Below are 24,083 nucleotides of genomic sequence, written 5' to 3'. Positions count from 1 at the left end.
GAGGCCGCGGGGCCAATCCCGGGTGGGGGCAGGCGGAGGGAAGCGTTGGCCGGCGTGCGGACTCCAGCTCCCAGCATGCTTCGCTCCGCGGGGGCGGGAGACGAGCTTCCCGGCAGTCTGTGCGCGGGACTGCTACGGGTCCTCGGAGGCCGTGGCGCCGCGGAGCCTTGTGGGGGTTGCAGTTCGGGCGGCGAGGGCGGGCCTCGGCTTCCCGGCGGGCTGCGCGGCGGCCGGCGGTTGTCGGCGGGGCAGTCCGGCGGGCAGCGGCGGTGGTGGTTCCGGCTGCGGCGCAGCGGCGGACGAGCGGACGGGCCGAGCCGAGCGGGCCGGGCGCGATGCGGGACCGCCGCCGCATCCGCCGCCTTCCGAGGATCTGAGCGCCGCCGGGCCGCGCCCCCCCGCCCAGGCCGCCGCGGTCCGAGCGTTCCGAGCGTGCCGCCCCTCCCCCGTCCCGCCGGCTGCCCGGCGCTCATGCGGGCCGAGCCCCGCCCCCGCCCAGCCCGCCCGCCCGCGCCCGCCGCGCGCCCGCCCGCACCATGCTCAAGTGCATCCCGCTGTGGCGCTGCAACCGGCACGTGGAGTCGGTGGACAAGCGGCACTGTTCGCTGCAGGCCGTGCCCGAGGAGATCTATCGCTACAGCCGCAGCCTGGAGGAGCTGCTTCTCGACGCGAACCAGCTGCGCGAGTTGCCCAAGGTGAGCGGCCGCGGCACTGTCGCCCGGCCTGGGCGCCGGCTCGGGGTCGGGCCGGTCCCTGCTCATCCGAGCCCTCAGCAGGCGCTCCAGCCTACCCTGCTGGTTCTTACTGGCCAGAGCTCCACCCCGGCCAGCCCCACCCTCCTCACCCACCGCAGGCGCTGGCACCAGGTGGCAACGGTCATCAGGGGCTGGGATGGTCACTGATCCTAGGGAAGGAGCTGCGGTGGGGGAGCTGAATGGGGTCGGGGTGAACCTGGTCTAGCCCACGGATGCTAACTTCTCGGGCTGCTCTGGCGGTGGGAGCCCAGCCTTCTGCCAGGACTACTCTCCTCCTCTTCCTGGGCGCTGGGGGGCAGCCCTCTTAAGGTGCTTATTTCTGACAGGTCTGCATTCCCTTTGCTTCTTACTGTTGCTGTGCCTTCTGGTTAGCTAGTGCTCATTCTGGTAAGGCTGCTGTGAAGAGGAGGTCAAAGGAAGCAAGTCACAAAAGGATTTCCTCTCTGGAGACGGGGTGCTAAGTGGCTTAGTGCCTGGGGGATGCAGTCCACAGAGGGTGTGGCTCTGCTCTGGGCTTGGACGTGAGGGCTGTCCCTCCGTTTCTAGGTCCCACGTTTCCCGCAGCCCCTGCATGCAGCCCCACATGCGACTGTGGCATTTGTGGTGCTCCACTGTTTTCGTTACTTGTTTTGGTGACTGCCAGGTTGTTGCCACAGCCCGGGCCTGGACCAGTTGCTGGGAGTGCAGTAGCAGAAATCACTGCGGGCCCCCAAAGGCCCGCCTGCCTGGTGGGTGGGGTCCTGAGGGACACACAGGGCAGGGAACAGGGACTGATCCAGTCAGAAGGAGATAACTTCTGAGCTACGATTTGAACACAGAAGGCCGGTGACATTGCAAGATGGTGGTAGGTAACACACCTGAGGTGATGTGAAAGGACCACGTTTTGAGTCTAGGGAGTTAAAAGCATAGCAAAGTGCGCACATGTTTTTTGTTCCTTGCTTTTCTTGTTGCGGGCTGGGATGATGTGGCAGGACCTCGGGTTCCTGTGTGACCTGGCAGCCGGAGACCCAGAGAAACCATGATCTGTGAACTCATGTCTGTTGTAGAGGGACGTTCTGCTACAGGGCACATCCCCTGACCCCTTCTCTGCCCACAGCCTTTTTTTCGGCTGCTGAACCTGCGCAAGCTGGGCCTGAGTGACAACGAGATCCAGCGGTTGCCCCCTGAGGTGGCCAACTTCATGCAGCTGGTGGAGCTGGACGTGTCCAGGAACGGTGCGGGGCCCGGGACGGGTCTGGAGTACAGCCTGGGGGTGGAAGGAAGAGCTCTGAGCTCCAGGAGACTGTAGGGGTTTATCCGTAGTGACCGTGTCCTCTCCTGTCACAGACATCCCTGAGATCCCTGAGAGCATCAAGTTCTGCAAGGCCTTGGAGATCGCGGACTTCAGTGGGAACCCCTTGTCCAGGTGGGTGGGGCGTGGTAGTAGGATGTGGGAGGTCCCGCAGCCCCAGCCTGGGTGTCTGAGGTCCCCCTCCCTCTGACATAGGCTCCCTGAAGGCTTCACTCAGCTGCGCAGCCTGGCTCACCTGGCCCTGAATGATGTCTCCCTGCAGTCGCTGCCCGGGGACGTGGGCAAGTGAGTGCCCCTGTGGGAGGGGTATGGTTCAGCCCTGCTCCTGCACCTTTTTCTGCTGTGCCATCCCTGCCTCCCTCACGCCCCGCCCTGTCTCTCTTTCAGTCTCGCCAACCTGGTGACCTTGGAGCTGCGGGAGAACCTGCTCAAGTCCCTGCCTGCGTGAGTGGGCTCAGGCCCCCCACCAGCTTCTGGCTCGGGCTGCAGCCCTGGGTGCTGTGGGCCATGCGGTCAAGATGGAACTTGCTTTGTTTCCTCTACAGGTCCCTGTCCTTTCTGGTCAAGCTGGAACAGCTGGATCTGGGAGGCAATGATCTGGAAGTGTTGGTGCGGAGAGGGTGGGGCCTTCATGGGGCGGGGCCAGGCCAGGCGGGTGAGCCTTGGCCTCTACTGTCACGCTGTCTGTCTGTTCTTGCAGCCTGACACCCTGGGGGCTCTGCCTAACCTGCGAGAGCTGTGGCTGGACCGGAACCAGCTGTCAGCACTGCCCCCGGTAAGTGAGGGTGTGGCTGCCCCTGCCTTGTGCTGCTCCGTTTTCTGACTGTCTGCATCCACCCTCAGGAGCTGGGGAACTTGCGCCGCCTGGTGTGCCTGGATGTGTCGGAGAATCGGCTGGAGGAGCTGCCTGCGGAGCTCGGCGGGCTGGTGCTGCTCACTGACCTGCTGCTCTCCCAGAACTTGCTGCAACGGCTTCCTGACGGCATTGGTCAGTGCTGGCCTGGGCCCCAGGAGGGGCGGCTGGTGGTGAACCCAGGCCTAGAGGAGGCTCTTGGGGCGAGCACTTGGCCCCCCCCAAGTTCTGGGAGACGTCCTCGAGGAAGGGGAGATCAGGCTGAGGTCTGGGGTGAAGTGACTGCTGCGCTTGAGGAGCCGAGGCAGCTCTTGGCAGAGTGAGGATGGTGAGGTTGCCAGGGTAGGCGAGCAGAGCTTGTGGGGGCTGGCAGCTCATCCCCAGAACTGGGAGCACGGAGGACGCCTGGAGCAGGTGGACACGGCCAGTCAGGGTTGCAGCAGGACAGGTAGGAGGAGGGCGTGCAGGTCTGGGTCTGGGCCCGGGCCGGAATGCTCAGCGCCCGCTCATTCTCCAGGGCTGCGAGAAGCAGGTGAGGGCAGGCTGGCCCCACCCTCTGTCCCACTCAGCCCTGTCGCCACGTTTCCCGAACAACAGGTCAGCTGAAGCAGCTGTCCATCCTGAAGGTGGACCAGAACCGCTTGTGCGAGGTGACCGAGGCCATTGGGGACTGCGAGAACCTGTCTGAACTGATCCTTACGGAGAACCTGCTGACGGTAGGGCGCAGCCTGGGGGCGCCCAGGCCTGGCAGGGCTTGGTTTCAGAGTCAGCGTGGGAGGCAGAGAGGATGGGGGCACCTCGAGGCGTGCATAGCGAGGGTGAGGGTGCCAGTGTGTGTCGGTAGCTAGACGTGTTCTTAGACAGGAGGCCAGTGGCAGGACACGGTGGGGGAGGGGGAGGAGGGGTCAGAGCAGGAAGTAGAGACTGGACCTGGCATTTTTATTTGCATTCTCCAAACCCCTAGTGAGCTTATGCCCATCTCTGACCCACCCTTTTGTTGGCCAGGCCCTGCCGCACTCCCTGGGGAAACTGACCAAGCTGACCAACCTCAACGTGGACCGGAACCACCTGGAGGTGCTGCCACCCGAGATCGGAGGCTGCGTGGCGCTCAGTGTCCTCTCCTTGAGGGACAACCGCCTGGCTGTCCTGCCGCCCGAGCTTGCCCACACGGCCGAGCTGCACGTGCTAGACGTGGCCGGGAACCGGTGAGTGCCCGCCTGCCCTGCCTGACCCCCGTCGAGCTGACCATGCCCGCCGGCCCCCGCTGAGCTGACCATGCCCGCCGGCCCCCAGGCTGCAGAGTCTGCCGTTCGCACTCACCCACCTCAACCTGAAGGCCCTGTGGCTGGCTGAGAACCAGGCCCAGCCTATGCTGCGGTTCCAGACTGAGGACGACGCCCAGACCGGCGAGAAGGTGCTCACCTGCTACCTCCTGCCGCAGCAGCCCCCACCCAGCCTCGGTAGGTCGCTGCCTGCTGGCAGCCATGACCCAGGGGTGGATGTGATCTCAGGCAAGGCTGGGGTCCCCCTGACACTTGCTTCCCGCAGAGGATCTGGGGCAGCGAAGCAGCCCTTCGGAGAGCTGGAGTGATGCCCCACTCAGCCGTGTCAGCGTCATCCAATTTTTGGAGGCCCCTTCGGGCGACGAGGATGCTGAGGAGGCTGCTGCTGAGAAGCGGGTATGGGGGGGTGGGGTCTGTGGGCAGGCCACCATCTCCCCACCCCCATCTGATCCCTGCCCTGCCCACCCCTCATCCCTGTGTCCACTGCAGGGCCTGCAGCGTCGGGCCACGCCTCACCCCAGCGAGCTCAAGGTGATGAAGAAGGGTGTTGAAGAGCGTCGGAGTGAAGCGTGCTCCTGTGGGCCAGATCCGGGACCACCCTTGTCCTCAGAAGAGGTGCCTGTGGGGATTCGTGGGGTGCAGGGGGTTGCCACCGCGGAGGGCTTCTCCTCCTGGGAGTCCTGGGCATCTCGTTCATCCTCGGTCTAGGGTTCTGAGGGTCTGGGGTGGGCATGAGGGAAGAGAGGAGCCTGGTGAGAGGGCAGAGAGGCCCAGGGCCTTCCTGCAGACCAGGGCCGTGCTGGGCAAGGGGTGCTGGGACGGATTCGGGGGGACGTGTGGTGTAGACAAGTGGGGCAGGAGTGCAGGAGGAGCCAGAGGCAGCTGTGCCCTTGGTGACGTGAGATGGAGATCTCGGCCTGTGGGCTGGTGTCTCCCTCAGGGGCCCACACAGCTGACACAGGTGTTACCAGCTTCCATGAAGAGGGCTGGGACTGTAGCTGGGCAGGCCCAACTCTGCTAGTTGAAAGCTGCTGGCAGCAAGGCTAGGGGAAGCTTCGGGGCCTCTGGGGCACAGCAGGGCATCTCTGGTGCCCAGGGGGCATAGAGCAGGGGCTGTGTTTGTGGTGTCTGGCCACCTGCACCGTGGAGCTGACATGGCTCTCTTGGGGAGCTGGGCTCACATTTAGGCACCTGTCCTTTCTCGGGCTGGCGTCTTCCTGGGACTCGTTCAGTCCCTCTCTTCTGGTTTTTTGGAAAGACTGTTGAGGGGCTGAGCCACACCTAAGGCATGGCTTTGCATGCTTGAGGTTTGCCTTGGTGGTAGCATGGTTTCCCTGGGGCCTGGGACAGAGTGTGGTTCTTGCTGCCTGATCCACTGTGTGACCTGCCACAGGAGAAGAGGCTGAGTGCCATGTCTGGCCTGAGCGAGGATTCACACCTGTCCACCAGCACGGCCTCCCAGGGCGAGCCGGAGGGCCCGCTGGCTGAGGCAGAGGGCCTGAGCCAGCAGGAAGCCGTGTCAGCTGCCCAGGAGGAAGCTGCAGAGGAGGCCTATGAGGAGGTGAGGCTGGTGTCAGAGGCCACTCACTTGCCCAAGGGTGGGGGCCACTCCTTGCCCCTCGCCCCTTTCTCCTCCCAGGGAGGGATGTGGTCAGGAGCAGTCAGGGTGCAGGTGGGCCACACAAGTGGCCTCTTGCCTCTGCAGAGCTCAGTAGGGGCTATGCTGCCTCAGGCAGGGATGAGGGGTGAGGGTCTCCCCCGCAGCATCCGGGTTCAGCATCGTTCCTGCTCTCCCACGTCCATCATCACCACACGTTCCCCTGCAGACTGTCCCCTGACCCCCAGGAGCCCCTTTTCCTGGCCTTGACAGTGCTGACAAGCATCAGGTGCTCAGAGCCCCTTGTGTGGGGCAGGAGGAGTGTCCTGGCTCCTTGGCCTTCTTGGAGCTGAGCCATTTCCTACCCCCACCGGGCAGCCCCCATCCTTGTTCTTCATGTGGCAGGGAGCCTCTTGGAGACCCCATCTGCTTCCAGCTGCTCAGCAGGGCTTCCCTGGGCCCTTCAGGGGTGGGGAGCGGGTGGGCCAGGCCACCGCCCTCACGCTCAGCTCTGCACAGCCCACAGTGCGCTTTGCAGAGGACACGCTGTTGCTGCCAGGGGAAGACGGCGAGAGTGAGGAAGGGCAGTTGGAGGCCCCCTGGTCTCTGCCTGGTGGGAGACAGCGGCTCATCCGAAAGGACACACCTCACTACAAAAAGCACTTCAAGATCTCCAAGCTGCCCCAGCCCGAGGCCGTCGTGGCCCTGCTGCAGGGGACGCAGCCGGACAGTGAAGTGGTGGGGCCTGGGGGCTGGCACAACGGCCCCCACTTGCCCTGGGCTCCTCGGGCAGAGGTGGAGGAGGCCGAGGAGGAGGAGGCCGAGGAGGAGGAGGAGGAGGAGGAGGAGGTGGTAGCGGTAGCAGCCGAGGCCGAGGAAGAAAAAGAAGAGGCTGTGGCATCCGTGCCGTCCGTTAAGGTGGGTCTCGCCCCACGCACTCACCCAGCTGTCCCGGCCCCCAGGTGGTGTCGGCACTGCTCGTTACCTCGTCTCTAGGTTCTGGCTGGCATTGATCTCAGGCAACGCTTATGGCCGTTTGGGGCCTTTGTCCTGACACTAGCTGGCAAGGGAGGGGCCCATCCCCCAGGGCCACTGGCTGCAGGATCCCCCCCTGGGCTGGGCACTGACTTGGGCCCAGAGGCCCTTGCTGGCCTTGCAGCTCCATCCTGGGGGTCTGGCAGCCACCCGTTGCTGCCCAGGCTCTTCTGCCTTCTCGGGCCCTCCTGAGGGCTGGGCCTCAGACCAACCACGGGGCCCTCACCCTTTCTCTGACCCTCAGGTGGTTTTCATGGGCCCCACACAGGGTCCTGCCTGCTTCCTGGGGACACCCCACCCCCACAGCACCCCTGTGCGTGGCAGCACTTTGGTGGGTGTGCACCGAGTTCCTGCGTGACATCGTGACAGTCAAGGGGGCGTGGATGGTTGAACATGGGACAGTCAGGCCTGGGCTCAGCTTGCTGTGGGGCTCACCCCTGACCAGCTAAGCCTGCCCTGTTTGGAGATCAGCAGCAACAGCCATATGTCCAGACCGGCGGGACCCTGTGCCGGGGGCAGCGCCAGGCTCAGGCGGGGAGGGGCTGGTGCTCAGGCTGCGGGAGCTTGGTGTGGTCTTTTCTCTCCTTTCTGCTCATGGTGGGGCCAGGCGAGGCGGTGGCGGGGCCGGGCGGCGGCTCACCTGCATGCCCTCGCTGGTCCTGTCCTAACAGGGGGTGTCGTTTGACCAGGCCAATAACCTGCTGATAGAGCCCGCTCGCATTGAGGAGGAAGAGGTCTGTACCGCTCGCCGCTCTGTGCCCCAGGCTGCTGCTCTCCTCGCTTCCTGGGCTGCGGGCTCTCGTGTCTCCTTCCCCCTCCTGCGCAGATCCCCTCCTGCGGGAGCTCCCACCCGCCGCTGTAGAGTTGGGGGTTTAGGGCCGACACGTCCTTGTGAGGCCTGCTGATCCTCTGGCACAGATGGACAGGGTCACAGGGCTGGCCTCTGGGCAGGGACTGCTTGTCTGGGCATGGGTACTGGGGCGTTTCCCGCCTTCCCACCATGGTGGCCCCGAGTTTTGAGGCAGCCTCATCCACAGAGCGGTGGTCAGGCCTTGGGCCTCGACACCCATAGGCGGGCACCCCTCCAGGCTGAGCTCCCACGAGCCCAGCCACCACATTCTGCCCTGCAACACCCACCCTGCCCACCTCCTGTCGTATCTGCGCCAGCCCTGGCAGAGGCGGTCACTGGAGAGGACTGGGCCCTCCCCGTCCCCTGCTGCCCCCACAGGCAGCCCCCACCCCTCACGGCCCTCCCTAGACACCTTGTCTGTTCTGTTTCCAGCTGACGCTCACCATCGTGCGGCAGACAGGGGGCCTGGGCATCAGCATTGCAGGCGGCAAGGGCTCCACCCCCTACAAGGGGGACGATGAGGTGAGGAGCTGCCCACTGTGCCCGCCCCTTTGGCCGGCCATCTCGGCCAGGTCTCCGCTCCACACACCTTTGTCTTCTGTGAACATTTTTGTGGTTCTGTGGGCTGTCGGGCGGCACCCCTGGACTTCCCAGCTCGCTTTCTTCTGGGTGCTCTGCTCGCACTTGGGCTTGCTGCCCCCAGGAGAGCACATGCTCTTGGGTGCTGGGTCCAGCCCTGCGTGCGACGCTGACTGACTGAACCTGTGCAGGCTTCGAGGGTTTAAGAACGACTTAGTGAACGTGTCCATGCCCAGTCACCTTTGTGATCACACGTCTCCTTTTCTAGTTGCCTGTATGTTGTGTTTGGGATTGAAAACCTTTTCTGGAGGGCAACCTGTGCCTTCTAGCTCCCTGGTGTGGGGACCCCCCACAGTCCGAGCCCAGCCCCTGACCGCCCCGGGCCCGCTCCTTCTCTCCCCACACCTTTGGGCATCTTTGCAGCCTCGGTTGGGAGCAGTCTCCCTCGGCTGGGGGCTTCTGGCTGTTGCACAGCCACTGAGGGCCCCTCCCCGAGAACGGGCAGGATGGAGGCCGTCTCCGCGGCCTCTGCAGTGCTCTCGGGCTCAGCTCCTACGTGTCCTTTAGGGCATATTCATCTCGCGGGTGTCCGAGGAGGGCCCCGCAGCCCGGGCAGGAGTCCGCGTGGGCGACAAGCTCCTCGAGGTGAGTCCTGGCTACTGTCTGAGTGGGCCACTGTCTGTGGGGGTCCACACAGCCCCAGCTGTCAGGTGCTTGTCTGCCTCCCCTGTGGAAGTTGGGGTCTCTGGCCCCTCTCCCCTGAGAGACCTGAGCATGGGACCCCAGGCAAGGTATGGAGCTTATCCATAAGCCAGAGGTTCAGGAGGCCCAGCTCCCTGAGGCAGACCCCCATCTGGGCACGTGGCCCAGAGAGATGGGGTGCTGTTGTGCCAGTGGCAGAGGTCTCTTAAGGAGGGGCCAGCCCCGAAGGTGGTCAGACTTCCGGTGGGTCTGGATGGGGGTTTGATCTTGTCCTGGAGGCCCTGTCTGAGCACCTGCCTGAGCCCAGCCCTGCAGCTGTGTCAGGGAGCTTGCAGGAGGCCGTGTGCTCACAGCTGCCCCCACAGCTGGGTCTGAGGGCAGTGCCCCCTTCCTGAAGGGCCAGGCAGGGGCAGTGGACAGGTAGCTGCAGGGCCAGGCAGGGCTGATTGTGTCCCCAAGGTCAACAGAGGAACTGCTGTGTGCTGGGTGGCTGGGAGGGCTGAGGAGGGGAGAGCCTCACCCCATCGGGGGTGGAGGTGCGGGGCTAGTAACTTGATAACCCAGGCATCCTGGGTGGTGGGACTGCTGAGAGGAGGGGCAGGGAGTCTCCAGGACTGGGGACACAGGCGTAAACCAGCAGGAAGAGCGTCTGCCTGCCCCTTGACCAACTCACGTCCTGAATCTGGGGTTGCAGAGATTTGGGGGGATGGGCAGCAGTCCCCCAGGAACCCTGTGGCCTGTCCCCTGCTCTGTCTCTCCATCCGTGGAGGGGGGTGTGCGTGGAGCCTTCATATGGCCGTGGCCTGCCTTGACGAGTGCCATGGTCTGCAGGTGAATGGCGTGGCCTTGCAGAGCGCCGAGCACCACCAGGCTGTGGAGGCGCTGCGGGGGGCGGGGGCCACTGTGCAGATGAGGCTGTGGCGAGAGCGCATGGTGGAGCCTGAGAATGCGGTCACTGTCACACCTCTGCGGCCTGAGGACGACTACAGCCCCCGGGAGTGGCGGGGAGGTGGCCTGCGCCTGCCCCTGCTCCAGCCCGAGAGCCCTGGGCCCCTCCGCCAGCGCCACGTGGCCTGCCTCGTGCGCAGCGAGAAGGGGCTGGGCTTCAGCATCGCAGGCGGGAAAGGCTCCACACCCTACCGGGCTGGAGACACGGTGAGGCAGGCATGGCAGGCAGGGAGGGGGTGCTTTGTGTCAGAGTGGAATCAGGACCAGCCGCAGTAACACACCTCTTGGCATCGCCTGGCTCTCCTCCCCTCTGCCTTGTAGGGCATCTTCATCTCCCGCATCGCTGAGGGTGGTGCTGCCCACCGGGCAGGCACCCTGCAAGTCGGCGACCGTGTCCTCTCGGTGAGTGGAGGTAGAGAGGCTGCCCCAGCTTCCCGTTCATTGTGCTTGCCCCGCAGGGTTCACTGACTGCTTACACTTTTGTAGATCAATGGGGTGGACATGACTGAGGCCAGACACGACCACGCCGTCTCCCTGCTGACCGCCGCCTCCCCAACCATTGCCCTGCTGTTGGAGCGGGAGGCTGGAGGGCCCCTTCCCCCCAGTCCCCCACCACACTCCCCCCCACCCCCCATTGCTGCCACCACCACAGTGGTCACTGCCACCCCTGGGGAGCCCGGGCCACTGAGGCTGGCCCCCAGCCTACTGACCGCTGCTCTGGAGGGGCCATACCCAGTGGAGGTGAGACCCTAGCTCTCTCCCTGCCCTCCCCCCGCCCCTTTCTCCACGTTCACACAGCTGTAGGTGTGGGATGCTGGTTCCCCTGGGTGGGTAGGTCCCAGGACGCTGGGCCTCTGTTATGTGGTTGGTCTCTTCCTGCTGCGGTTCCCTGTGCCCCCTGATGTTCTCTCCCTGCAGTGACTGGCAGGGACAACGCCCCCATTCCTGATGACCTGGCTGTAGCTTGCCTGGACCCACACACTCTCTGGGCTGGAGAAGCACCCTCTGCTGCTCTGACAAGCCCGTTCTAGCTGTCCCTTTGTGTCCCCAGGAGATCTGCTTGCCAAGAGCTGGAGGCCCACTGGGGCTTAGCATCGTCGGAGGCTCTGACCACTCCAGCCACCCGTTTGGTGTCCAGGAGCCTGGCGTGTTCATCTCCAAGGTAGAGTGGGTGCCATATGCGTCTCTATATGAGGGAGCACGGCCAGGGCACAGGGCAGCGAGGCCCCCAGCCCACTGGAAACCACCTTCCCCCAACAGGTGCTCCCCCGGGGCCTGGCTGCACGCAGTGGCCTGCGGGTTGGTGACCGCATCCTGGCGGTGAACGGGCAGGACGTGCGGGAGGCCACACACCAGGAAGCGGTCAGTGCCCTCCTCCGGCCTTGCCTGGAGCTGGTCCTACTTGTGCGGAGGGACCCGCCGCCCCCAGGCATGCGAGAACTCTGTATCCAGAAGGCCCCTGGGGAGAAGCTGGGGATCAGCATCCGTGGGGGTGCCAAGGGCCACGCTGGGAACCCCTGCGATCCCACGGATGAGGGCATCTTTATCTCCAAGGTGAGGCCCCGCCCTACTGGGCCCTTGGGCCAGAGAAGAGGGGCCCGGGGCGAGGCCCGTGCTGAGCTGTGGGGCCTGGGTCTCCCTGCAGGTGAGCCCCATGGGAGCAGCAGGGCGCGATGGCCGGCTGCGAGTGGGGCTGCGGCTGCTGGAGGTGAACCAGCAGAGCCTGCTGGGCCTGACTCACGGCGAGGCTGTGCAGCTGCTGCGCAATGTGGGCGACACCCTCACCGTGCTTGTCTGTGATGGCTTCGACACCAGCACCAACATGCCCCCTGAGGTCAGTGCCCCCCGACCTGAGGTCAGTGCTCTGCCACAGGGACCTGGTCCTGCTCCCAGCACGGCCTGGTGGTGTCTATGATGACCTGATTTTGTGCAGGCTAGGACAGCCAATCCTTTCTGCCTCCAAGGCTGGGAAGTGCTCAGCCACCAAGCATTAGCCACAGGTGGGAGCTATGGCCTCAGCGGCCTCCTCATGGTGTGTGGAGGCTCTGCTTCCGATAGGACAGGGTACGTGAGGATGGCATGGTCAGGTCCTGGAGGAGGGCAGTACTTCCAGGGTGTGGCCATTAGACCAGGACAGGATGGCTCAGAGCCAGGCTGGGGCCCCTCAGGACTGTGCCTACAGATGCGCAGAGGGACCCCACCTCGCTTGCCCAAGCTCTGTTCTGAGACGGAGACAGAGCTTGCTTCTCAAGACCTTCCATCCCAGAGCAGAAACCACGGTGGGGCACGTGGGAGGACCCAGCTCTCTTCTCTCCCAGCTCCCCAGGAGAAGTGTCAGCTGCCAGGACCAGGACTGGGCTCAAGATGCCTGGCACCTGGCCCTGCCCGTCCCCTGGACAGACCTGGCTTCTGAGCCTCGGCTGTGTCACCCTCTTCTGTCTCCTCCACTGCCATCCCTGGGCCCCTTGGCAGCAGCTGACGTGGCTGCGTCCACCGGCAGCCCACGTGAGCCTCTAAGGGCTCCTTGCTGGCACCGCCGTAGGGACAGTGACTTACTGCCCCCTGTCCCTGCACTGCCAGCAAGGGGTCGTCCCTCATTCTGTGTGTTGTCTCCTTAATGAGAAAGGAGTTGGCGTTTGTGTTCTTTGCTCCAGGCTGGACGCTGGCTGCAGGCCCCGCTCCATGGGCTCTGGGGCCGGCCTCGTGCTGTCTCCCTTAGTCCCCGCAGGAGCTGGTGGTTTCTGAGGCGTCATTTCTCTTAGGACTGAAGCCTGGGACATTTACTTATCTTAAATCTCTTTATTCAAAGAGAGAAAATAAGTACAGTTTCACGGTGAAGGGTTCGGACATCTGCAAGAGTGGGGGCTGGCGTGGCCCTGAGTCTACGGGGGGCGTTGCGCGCACCTGGCCTTGCTGTCTGGGCCGTAGTTCTGGCTGCCCGCACGTGCTGCGCCCGGTGCTCCCTCCCCGTGTTGCTGTGTCTGTGCAGCTCCCCAGTGCTCCCAGCGAACTTGGGAGCCCATCTTTGTGCTTTTGGGGGAGTTTCTGCAGGAAAGAGGCCTGAGGTTTTGGTGCTGGGCCAAAGCCGACAGCCTGGTCTGTCTGTCCGTCCCCCTCCGTCTGTCCCCCACCACCTCCAGCTCCAGCGGGTCGCACCCTCTACTCCGGGGCCTTCTCCTCTGGGAGTTTGTTCTTGGTCACGAACTTATACTGCTCTTTCACGTTGTCAGTGTCGTCTTTGTCACCTAGGTTGTAGATGTTTTTGTCACTTTAACTCTTTAAGAATGGTGTCTTGAGCCAGCCCTACGGCCTAGCGGTTAAAGTCTGATGCACTCCGCTTCAGTGGCCTGGGTTCTGTCCCCGGACGTGGAACCACACACCCCGTCTGTCAGGGGTCGAGCTGTGGCGGCAGCTCTCTTTGGGGAGCCAGGGGAGCTCAAGGCTGTGCACAACTGTGTGTTGGAGCTTTAGGGGGAAAAAAGGAAAAGGATTGGCAACAGATGTTAGCTTAGGGCAAATCTTCCTCTGCAAATAAAAAAGGATGGCGTCTTTGGGGTTACAGAACTCAAAATTTTTTGTGAGTTAAATCTTCTAATCTTTTCTTTATGATTTCTGGATTTTGGTTTTTGCTTAGGAAAACCTTTCCTGTTGCAAAATTGTCCAAACGTTGTCGTACATTTTCTTCTGGAACTTCTCTAAGTTTTACAGAACATGTAGCTCTGTAGTCCACGTGGTCTTGTTCTTTGAGGGAGTCTATCTGCTGTCCCAAAATGTGTCCTGAGCCGTCGGTCACGTCCCCGCGGATTGGGGAAGCCTGACTTCCTTGTGGGTCAGCCCCAGGTTCCTCGGTGTCGCGGCGTGTCCTGGCGTGCTCTGGCTGTGGGCCCGTGAGCTCCAGCCCCTTCCTGGGCGATGCTCGGCCTCCGTGCTGTCACTTGATGTATGTTTGGATTCCTAATGGTCGTCACCCACTTTTTTTGCTTCTTTTGAAAATTGTCGGTTTATTTCCATGTTTCATCTTCCTGATGAGCCTGCTGAGTTCCTAAGTCTTGGTTAGGACTCGGGATTGGCTTTGATTTTAGAGTTCTGTGACTGTGTGGGTGAGTTTTTCTGAGCGCATTCATAGGTTGCTCTCATTTCCTTATTGATCCTAATCACCATTTTGTTTAATCTTCCACTGGAAGCCCTGAGGCCTGAGTGATGGCTGCGTGTCTCCCCTTCCCGGCCGGGCCATCCGGTCCCCTCTGGGCCCCTGGTGCTGTGGGAAGCGTCGAGGCGGCCGTGGCCTTGCCTTGTGCCAACTTTAAGGGACTGTTCCATCTTGTAGTTCAATGTTTGCTGTAGTTCCTTTTATAACATTTTTTAAATTTGGGGGGCTGTCTCTGATATAACCTGTAAGAATTATCTGAGATGCGTGTTGAGTTTTCTGAAGCCCTTTTCTTGGTTTTTACACGCCTGTGCGCAGTGGCCTTGAGGCTCAGCCCACAGGTTCCCTCTAGCTGGCTTGGTGCTTTAAAGAAAAAGGAGCAGCATTTACACATCAGGAGTCTTCACGTCAGTGTCTGGATTCCTGGTACCGCTGGGCCCTCCTTCCCACAGGGCCATCTGCGTTCCTGACCCTCCAGGGCACGCACAGGGTGCTCATAATTCTTCACCCCCCTCCCCATTTTTCTTCGCCTTGGCTCACTTGCCTCACCTTTCTTAACCTGTCTGACCCCTGCAGGAGTCAGGGTTTGCCAGCTGTCTCCCTGACTGTGTGTCTTTTTGTTTTTGTTTTGTTTTGAGGAAGATTAGCCCTGAGCTAACTACTGCCAGTCCCCCTCTTTTTGCTGAGGAAGACTGGCCCTGAGCTGGCATCCATGCCCATCTTCCTCTATTTTGTACGTGGCATGCCTACCACAGCATGGCTTTTGCCAAGCAGTGCCATGTGCGCACCCGGGATCCAAACTGGCGAACCCCAGGCCGCCAAGAAGTGGAACGTGTGAACTTAACTGCTGAGCCACCTGGCCAGCCCCCCGACTGTGTTTTGATTCTGCAAACCGGTCCTGGTGTCAGCTTGTGCACAGGCTGTCTCTGGCCCGGCGCTCTGAACAGTACATGGCGGGTCTGTTGTTGGAGTTCACCTGTTCTTGGTGCACGCCTGTGCATCTAGGGCCCCTGCTCAGTCCTCAGACCTGTGGCAGGGTCATGCTTGCCGTGGGGCCTTGGGCAGATGCTTGACTTCTCTGCGCCTCAATCTCTTCATCTCTGCAATGGAGTAGTAACAGTGTCTGCTTCACAGCATGATTGAGAGGATTACGTAGGGGACACAGCGCAGCACGACCCGCCTTTCCATCAGCACCACGAGCCCTGGGCGGGCCTGGTCTCCGGAGCTGTTTCCAGAAGACCCCTCCCTTCGTCCCCAGTGCGTTCGGTGCCAGGCAGAGAGCAGCCTGTCTCCTGCTGCTCTGCTCTGCTGTGGTTGTGTCCCCTGCTGGATTTCTGCCTCCTTTTCCTCCTGATCACACTCACTGAAGCTTTGTATGTTCTAACGGCCTTTTCAGAGAACAGGTTTTGGGTTTTGATCAAGACCACCTTTCTTTTGCCATGTTTCCTAGGTTTCTCCTCTAAGGAAGTGGACTCCAGTCATTCCTTCTATAGCTCTTTTAGTTTTTCTACAGATCTATCTATAAAGAAGAGATTTTCTGTATCAGCTATTTTTTATCCTGAAATCAGATTTTACATGGGAAAGGTATGATAAATACTTGATTCTTTCCTTTCGTTTGCCACTTTTTTGCATAACAAGCTAGTACCTTGGAAATCTCCAAAGATGGCTGCCAAGGTGTTTTCCTGCTTTTGTTTTTAGTGTTATTATGAAATCAGAGGTCTGTATGTTCTTGATGTGTTCCAGCCCGTTGTATTTTGTGCTCACATTGTCCCCTCGATGGGCAGTGTGGTTCCTGTGTCCGTTGAGTGTGACACCCGTCATTTGATAGCATCCTTGCTCTGCCTCCTCCCAGTGGGAGAGGTGCATAGATCCCCTGACCGGGCCGGTGCGGGTGCTTGTGGCCCTGGGCTGTCCTCGCTTTGGGCTCTGCAACAGGCGGAGCCTAGGAAGCGGGTATTTTTAGAAAGAGAAACGTCATGAGTTTGTTCTGTTATTTTCAATTCATATTTAAGGTTACAGGATTTTTACTAACTTGTTTTATATTTGTGTCTTTTTTTCTCATACTGAAAATTGTTTTCAAATGACATTACCATGATTACTTAATTTTAAAATGCAATACCAGTGTCATTACTAATAACAAGACCACTGAGAGCAATTTCTGATTTCCATGTGTCCTTAGGATTTATCCAACCAGGACGAACAATCACAGTACTGTTTCTAAGTCACTTGAAATAACTCTTTGTATCGTAATGCTGCCAACTTGATATACAGTTAGGCAGACTTGTTTTTAGTTTTTAGGGATGACTTGAAAAAGTCAATTTCTTCTTAACGTAAACCTTTACATGGTCCCCAAGCCAAAACCACACACATGGCCTTTTGAAGAATCTGATTGCCATCTCTGTGCCCCCTGCAGGCCACCATTTGTATTCATTTTGGTTTATCCTGCCATTATTTCTTTTTGGAAAATATGAGCAAATATAAAATAATGGTAAATTTGGAGAAGAGTGGCAAGATCAGTCCACCAAACCTCTGACTCGGGCCCATGCACACCTCAGTGCTGTCCCAGCGCGTCCCTTACAGCAGAGGACACAGGCCGAGGGACTCATGGCATCGGTGGTCACGGCTCCTGAGTGTCCCCTGCCTCTGACCTTGAACTTCTGACAAGCACAGGCCATCGTTGTGTAGAACGTCCCTCACCATGGAATGTTTCTGTCGATGCATTTTTGGCGGATTATCACAGAAGTGACACTGTCTTCTCTGGGCCTCCTGCTAGGACAGTGGACGGCTGTTTGTCCCACTATCGATGGTCTCCACGGTGGTGCCACCAGGCTTCCCCTCTGTCCTCTTTGAAATTAACAGGTGTTCTGTGGGGAGGCACTTAGAGCGCATGGATGTCCCATTCTTCGTCGCATCTCACCCGTGGCTCATGTTAGGGCCGTGGTGGGCGCTCTGATGTTCCGTGCTTGGCCACTTGCTCGGTACTGGAAGCTCGCTGGCTTCATTTTGTCTCACAACTGATACTTTGTCACTTTGCTGTTGATTTTGACACTCAAGTTGCCCCAGGCCTGGCTGATGAAAGGGGCTTCCCCTGGCCGCTCTGACCACGACCCCCCTTCCTCTGACTTCGGCCCGACAGAATGTGCTGGGCTCATCGCATGCTGTCCCGCTCAGCCCTGGAGTCACATCTCTCCAGGGAGCACTGCCTCCTTTTAGTGGAAGGTGATGTTTAGAAGCCAAGATCTGGGCCTGGGTGTGCTGGTCGCCGTCAGGGTGTCGTGTTCTTGAGACCCCTCAGGGGCTGGGATCGTGCATGTGTGCACATCTACGTCTGTGATTGTCTTGGTAACTGGAAAAGCCCCGGTTCACATCGTGCCAGTATCACCTGTCCCGGTCGGCGCCACAGGGCAGCGCCTGCAGGTCCAAATGGCTTCTCTGACGTGAGAGGCCAGGAGGCAGCATCCTCACTGCCGGTGCTTTCCACCCAGCCCCTCCCCGTGCGGCCATCCTCCCGTCTGTGGCCCCTGGCGCCCTCCCCTGCCCCGTGGCTTTGACTAGGTCCTTCCTGAGGTTGAGAAGGTAGGCCCCTTCGTTTTTGTTAAGTCGACAAGCTTCGTCAGAAGCCTGTCATATTTCAGTCTCCTGTTAGAGCCGTGTTTTATCCACCCCTCAGATTCCCAGTCATGCCGCTTCCCTGCCTCGCTGCTCACTGGGTGGTGACTGTGGTTTGCGGTCATTGTGGCGCCTCCTGACAGCGCCTTCTGTCGTGACACCGCGGCCCCTGCCTGCTTGGCGCTCTCGACCTTGAGCTCCGTCTCCTCTGCTGTGACCATTTCCTCTCCTTGTTTTCTCTGGGCCTATTTTTCTGCCTTTCCCTTTACTTATCATTTCAGTTGGGTTTTGGAAATGATAACTCTAGCTGGGTTGGTGTTGAGCCCACACTGCCAGCGCCCTTAGGTCACGAGGGCGTCTTCTGGGCCTGTCACTGTGCTGCCCCCTCGCCTGGTTCCTGCTGTTGGTCAAGGCCAAGCAGCTCCTTTTGTCTCTTGGGGGTTGGAAGTGAGCCATCCCCATGTCCCGCCGCCTGTGCTCACCCTCAGTGCTGGCGATCAAAGCGCATCTCACAGCAGACCACGCGCTCTGCCCTCCCAGTGCTGCCGTGGCTGCCTTGGTCCCCCTGTCCACCCTGCCTGCCAGTCACCATCTCCGGGCTCAGAGACCATCTAGCTCTTGTCGGATTGGAGCTAGTTGAATTTTCTCTTGCAGTGTGCCCTTTGTTTTGGAATCCTTGCCAGGCCCCTGCGTTGCAGATCACAGAGGCAGCCTGTGGTCTGCAAGCGTCCCCTGGCACCAAGCACGTTGCTAGCACCCCCACCCTCCACCCTGTGTCATCAGTTCTCTACTCCCCTGGTGGGTGCACACAGTCAGCCTGCCCTGCCCCCGCCACAGGCAACTTGGCCCAGCGTCGCTACCTCGGAATCCTGCCACACGTCAGAACACTCTCCGGTGCCCACGATGTGTAGACATGACACACGTCCACCCCGTGTCTCAGGGTGATGATGCAGTGTCCTGAGTGACCAGCCATGTGGTCGCTGGCAGATCCTGGGCCAGGGTTCCAGCCTACCCCTGGAGTGGGACCTTAGCCCACTCCTTTCCTCAGGTGTCCCCGGGCATCATTGCCAACCCTTTTGCGGCAGGCATCGGCCGCCGGAACAGCCTGGAAAGCATCTCCTCTATCGACCGGGAGCTGAGCCCCGAGGGCCCTGGCAAGGTGAGTACTGCCTGTGGCCGGCAGCCCCAGGGCCGGGGAGCGTGCGGCTGGCAGTCCCCGAACTGTCTGCTCTGCCCCCAGGAGAAGGAGCTGCCTGGACAGACCCTGCAGGGGGGGCCAGAGGCCATGGTGAGTGTCTGGGTCATCCCCGTCCTGCTTGCCCGGCTTCTCTCTGCATGGGCCTGGGGCTCTGAGCTCTGGCTGCCCCTCCCTGCTGGGGCACTGCAGGGTGGCCACATCCCAGACCCCACCACCCACTCCACACCCCTCGCGGCTCCCACCGCATGCTTGGTCACAGACATCTCGTGGCACTGTGTCTACTCCACTCCCCAGGGTCGGAGCCCAGAGAGCCTGAAGCTGGACTACCGCACGCTGGCTGCCACGCCTGGCACTGGCAGTGTGCAGAGGGTCAGTGTCCCTGAGTCGCACCCTGGCCTGGCCTCTGTCCACCTGTCCCATCCCTGCGTTAGCTCCCTCCCTTCACCTGAGACCCCCACAGGACAGAGCTTCTGGGCGGGCCCCACTGTGGAGGGTCCTCATCTGGGGTAGGGGTCAGGGTGGGGACTGGAGGAGGCTGAGTCAGGGCCTGCAGGGGTGGGCTGGCCAGGGGTTCCCAAGCTGGAACTCCATCTGCCAGCTTGGCATATCTATTGTCCCCCTTAACCCACGTCGTGAGGCAGGGGTAGAGGACGTGAGGCACAGAGCAAGCGGGCTGGCTGGCTCCTGTGAAGGCCCTTGGCCCCGGCCCCCTCCCATCCCTTGCCCTTGGACTCACTGAGCGGGCTGGGTGTGGGGGAGCCCAAGCCCAGCACACTGCAGGCAGAGGGAGCTAGATGGCCCCAGAGGGCTGGGGGCCGGGGCAGAGGCAGGTGGAGGCCACCAGGGCCATTAGGGGCTCCTGGTGGGATTGGGCACGAGCCGCCCTGGGCGGACAGGCTGGAGCAGCTGCAAGGAGCCTGGGATACCAGGGTTGGGGCATGAGGCCCAATACAGATAGCTGGGCTGGGGGGCGGACACTGGGCAGGATGGACACTCAGTCGTCATCCCTCCCCTAAGAGATATAAATAACCCTCCCAGCGGGTGAGCCCAGCCAGCTGCCAGTAGGAGACCCCGCAGGAACGCGAGCGGCCGAGGGCTGGGCTCCAGGAGGTGCTGAGACTTCCAAGCAGTGGGGAGGTTGTGCTGCGTGAGGGCCTTGGAAGAGCAGGAGGCGGTGAGGGGCCGGAAGGGGCGTGGGGGCTGAGGGAGCCGACTCGGGGGGTTTGGTGTAGACCCTACCCCCGTTGGCCATGAACAGTTGAGAGCAGGAAACCTGCAGGAGGGGTGCGGGTCCAGTGTTCTCTGACCAAAAAGGGGCACAGCTGTGGGGTGGCTAGCAGGAGTTGGGGCCCCCCTGGTTCGTGCACCTTTGAGGTGCATGGGGAGAGTGGCCGGGGGCTGCCTGTGGCTCAGCCAGCCCTGCTCTGGGGAAAGTCTGCTCGCCCAGCTGCTCCCTGGCGTCTTGGCAGCAGGCGGTGGGTGGGGGCATCAGTTCAGAGCACCGAGAACTCCCCATCACTGTCTCTGTCCCTGGGCCTCCCCCCGCCCAGCTCTCACTCTCTCCTGTCTCATCTTGGTCTGTCTGTCTGTCTCCATCTCTCCCTCTAAGCTCCAGACTGCCCCCACGGCAGCCGCCCACTGCTATGGACAGACACCTGGCTGCTCAGCCCAGGCTGGGGGGGAGAGCACAGGCTGAAGGCCAGGCCCACACCCCAGGCCTCCCTCCTGTCCTCCCAGCATTGTGGGGGGCGGGGGAGAGCCTGGTGGACTCCAGGCCACGGCCCTTTTGGGGAGAACCCCTTCCTGCTGGCTGAGCAGTCATCCAGGCCCATCTGGGGACATCCCCTGGGCTGTGGTCAGGTCGGGGAGCTGAGGACCAGCCTCTGTGCCGCCAAGGCAAGCACCCCGTCCCCCACCTCCTCCTCCTTGTGGGGCCCCAGCACTGCCCGACCTCACCCTACCCAACGCCCCTCCTCCAGGTACCGTCTGGGGCAACTGGAGGGAAGATGGCCGAGGCTCCCCGCTCCCCTGGCCGCCAGCAGGTGAGCGCCCACTGGGTGGGGGTGGAGAACAGTGCAGAGGGGTGCCAGTGAGCAGTGTCCGCTCCTCCAGGGAGCTGGTGCCAGGAAATAGCACCTCCCCGCAGCTGCCACCCACTGCTCAGTGAGGGCACAGCCTGTGGGCACCTTTCTGGCCAGAGGTGACTGGCAGTGGGGGTGGGGAGCTCCTTGTGGTTCCCCTGGGCAGACGAGGCTGGGTGGTCAGGGCCACCTCACCTCTGCCCATCTCTTGTCTGCGAGTCCCTTGGGGCCGGCTCAGCGCAGCCCCCCACATCCTGTCTGCCGAGGTTCCCTGGTTCCGCTGCATGGGGAGGGTGAGGCCATGAGCACCTCCACTTGCTGCACTGCCACTGGGGGTAGGCACCCACAGTGCCCAGCTCCCAGCCCCTGCCCCTTCTGGGCAGACGGGTGAGTGTCGGCCCACGCTCTGGGCACCCATCCCGGCCACCCATCTTCGCTCCTTCTCTCTCTCTTTCCCCCGATCCCCTTACCTGAACCACTGACCCTTCCCTCTGGACCCTGCCCCTGCCCTCTGCAGACAAAACCCGGGGTGATCCAGCCACTGGCTCAGGCCTGGCCAACGGGCTCCCCGGCCCCCAGGGGAGGTGATCCCCACTGTGTGAGTGCCCTGCCCCGTGGGGGGTGGGTATCTGAGGCACTCGAGGACAGCTGGTGGCTGGGTGTATGGTGGCTGCCGCCGGGACAGCTGTGCCCGCATAGCTCACACGCGCCCTGCCCGCCAGCCCCCCTCCCCTCCTTCTCCTGACGAGCTGCCCCCCAGCGTGAAGCAGGCCTACAGGACCTTCGCCGCCGTGCCCGGCCCACACCCGGCCCACGACTGCCCTGCCCAGGTATGCGGGGGGTGCCCACCCTGCTCTGCTATGTGCGCCTGCGGGTGCGCACCCAGAGGGGCCAGGTCTCAGGGCGCGCTCCCCCCAGCCCCCTGCACCTGGGCCAGCCGCCTCCCCAGAGCAGCTGACCTTCCGTGAGCGGCAGAAGTACTTTGAGCTGGAGGTGCGGGTGCCCCAGGCCGAGGGCCCCCCCAAGCGCGTGTCCCTGGTGGGTGCTGACGACCTGAGGAAGATGCAGGAGGAGGAAGGTGAGCTGCCAGGCAGGGGGTGGGCGGGCGGGGGCCGGGCTGGGCCTGGGCCTGACCTCCCTTCCCTCCCCCAGCCCGAAAGCTGCAGCAGAAGAGGGCACAGCTGCTGCAGGAGGCTGCGGACACGGGGCTCACCCTGGATGGGGAGGCCCCCGACGACGAGGAGCCGGAGGAGGAGCCGCCCTGGGCGGGCTCGGGCCCTGCCGCGGGGTGAGGGGTGCGGGGTGCGGCCGGGCTCCCCCCCGTCTCCCCAGGCACCCCCTCCTGCCAGCACCCCACCCACCTGGCCCTCCTGTCCTGTCCCCTGTCCCAGGCTTGGCCCCGTGTCCTCTGCGCCCCTGGGAGGCAGTGCCCCGGTGCGGACGGCCAAAGCTGAGCGGCGCCATCAGGAGCGGCTGCGCGTGCAGAGCCCCGAGCTGCCCGTGCCTGAGCGGGCGCTGTCCCCAGCCGAGCGCCGCGCCCTGGAGGCCGAGAAGCGTGCACTGTGGAGGGCGGCCAGGTGAGGTTCTGGTGCCCACCCATCCGGGCCCACCCCACGCACGCTGCCCCCTGCGCCCAGCAGGCCGCCCAGCCCCGCCCTCCCTCCGCCTGCCCCGCAGGATGAAGTCCCTGGAGCAGGATGCTCTCCGCGCACAGATGGTCCTCAGCAAGTCCCAGGAGGGCCGGAGCAAGCGTGGGCCCCTGGAGCGGCTGGCCGAAGCCCCCTCGCCTGCGCCCACTCCATCACCCACCCCTTTGGAAGGTCTGTGTGTCCTGGGGGAGGTGGGGGCCTCGTCCTGCGGTGCACCTCTCCCAACGCCCGCTCCTTGTCCCCCCAGATCTTGGCCTCCAGACCAGCACCTCCCCCGGCCGCCTGGTGAGGAGCCAGCACCTGTTGCCCTTCCCTGCTCCCCATCGTGGCGTGGGGCGGGCTCAGGCTGCACCCCGCGCCTCACCCCTCTTCTCGCTCTCTGCCTCTCTCCCCTCACGCTGTCCTCTCAAGGCCTTGTCTGGGAGGAAGTTTGACTACAGGGTGTTTGCAGCCCTGCCTTCTTCCCGACCTGTCTATGACATGCAGGTACTGGGCCCGCCCGGCCCTTGTGCAGGACAGCCCTGCACTGCTCCTGCCACCTCTCCGCCTGTGCCTGTCCTCCAGCCTGTCCCCTCCTCCGGCACCTTCCCTGTCTGTCACCTGGCCTGCTCCTTGGGGGCGAGGCCTCCCCGCCCCGCTCCATCCCTCAGCCAGGGCTTCGAGGACCCTGCCTGGCTCACGTGGGAGGTTCAGGCCAGTCCGGCACAGAGCCCTGACCAGCTCTTCTCCCTCTTGTAGTCTCCAGATTTTGCTGAGGAGCTGAGGTCCTTGGAACCATCTCCCAGCCCCGGTAAGTTGGCAGGCCAGTCCTGGGGGTGCTGCCGGGGTGCCGGCCCCCACCAGCTCACTCCCCTGCCTCTGCCCCCCAGGTCTGCAGGAGGAGGACGGAGAGGTGGCCAGGGTGCTTCTCGGCAGGCCCTCCCCAGGCGCTCTGGGCCCCGAGGAGGTGACACTGTGCAGCAGCCGCCGCCCCATGCGGCCAGGGCGCCGCGGCCTGGGCCCGGTGCCCTCCTAGAGCGCCGGAGCCTCCCCGACTCGGGGCGGGCCCTGCCAGCTCTGCCACCACCCTCGCCCCGAGTCTTTTAACCTGGGTGTTAGCGTTTTAAAGAGACCCCTCAGGAGTTCTGGCCGCTGACTAACTGCCCCTCCCCAGCTGGGACCTCTCGGCAAGACTGTAACTAGTGATGTTTGTACAACCAAAGACTCTATTTTGTGGTTTAAGGAGAATAAAATTGACTACGTTTTACCTCCCGTTTTTCTGTCTGTCCCCCACCACACACCATACACTCCTCCACTTCGGGGGGACTGGTTGGGCTGCCTATTGCCGGGCAGGGGCCATCCCCAAGTGCCCATAAACGAGTGTCCTCCAGGTGGGGCTCCCGCCTGGCCCGGACACGGACACATGCACAGCCCTCTCCCCGCGCAGATGCCCACACTTGCGATGCAGTGGGTCCCAGCACCAGAGGCCTCGCGGGGCAGCTGCACAAGCCAAGGAGCCAACCCCCG

At 62.4% G+C, this 24,083-nt stretch overlaps 1 protein-coding gene across 28 annotated transcripts; it reads left to right on the top strand.

The window, feature by feature from the left end:
* Positions 1 to 250: 250 nt before the first annotated feature.
* SCRIB (scribble planar cell polarity protein) lies at positions 251 to 23,823 on the top strand. 28 transcript variants are annotated; one of them, XM_023649135.2, is made up of 38 exons: positions 251 to 695; positions 1,852 to 1,969; positions 2,082 to 2,160; positions 2,242 to 2,331; positions 2,434 to 2,490; positions 2,592 to 2,655; positions 2,747 to 2,821; positions 2,890 to 3,034; positions 3,497 to 3,615; positions 3,905 to 4,104; positions 4,193 to 4,359; positions 4,448 to 4,578; positions 4,672 to 4,797; positions 5,576 to 5,743; positions 6,299 to 6,697; positions 7,504 to 7,548; positions 8,097 to 8,186; positions 8,811 to 8,888; positions 9,777 to 10,100; positions 10,215 to 10,295; positions 10,380 to 10,634; positions 10,945 to 11,055; positions 11,154 to 11,447; positions 11,539 to 11,727; positions 18,698 to 18,808; positions 18,890 to 18,937; positions 19,142 to 19,216; positions 20,827 to 20,889; positions 21,446 to 21,526; positions 21,651 to 21,758; positions 21,847 to 22,006; positions 22,081 to 22,216; positions 22,320 to 22,505; positions 22,606 to 22,748; positions 22,825 to 22,862; positions 22,989 to 23,063; positions 23,316 to 23,367; positions 23,447 to 23,823. In XM_023649135.2, exons 1-38 carry the CDS (start codon positions 537 to 539, stop codon positions 23,590 to 23,592), a joined length of 4,986 nt encoding a protein of 1,661 aa, XP_023504903.1. In that variant the 5' UTR covers positions 251 to 536; the 3' UTR covers positions 23,593 to 23,823. The 28 variants fall into 28 exon arrangements, with proteins under 28 accessions (XP_023504903.1, XP_014583669.2, XP_023504904.1 ...); XM_014728183.3 differs by having other exon boundaries at positions 7,486 to 7,548; XM_023649136.2 differs by lacking the exon at positions 7,504 to 7,548.
* Positions 23,824 to 24,083: the final 260 nt, after the last annotated feature.

Source organism: Equus caballus, chromosome 9, assembly GCF_041296265.1.
Source record: "Equus caballus isolate H_3958 breed thoroughbred chromosome 9, TB-T2T, whole genome shotgun sequence".
Lineage (NCBI taxonomy): Eukaryota > Metazoa > Chordata > Mammalia > Perissodactyla > Equidae > Equus > Equus caballus.
Note: the sequence above shows the minus strand (reverse complement) of the source record. Positions and strands in the feature narration are given on the sequence as shown.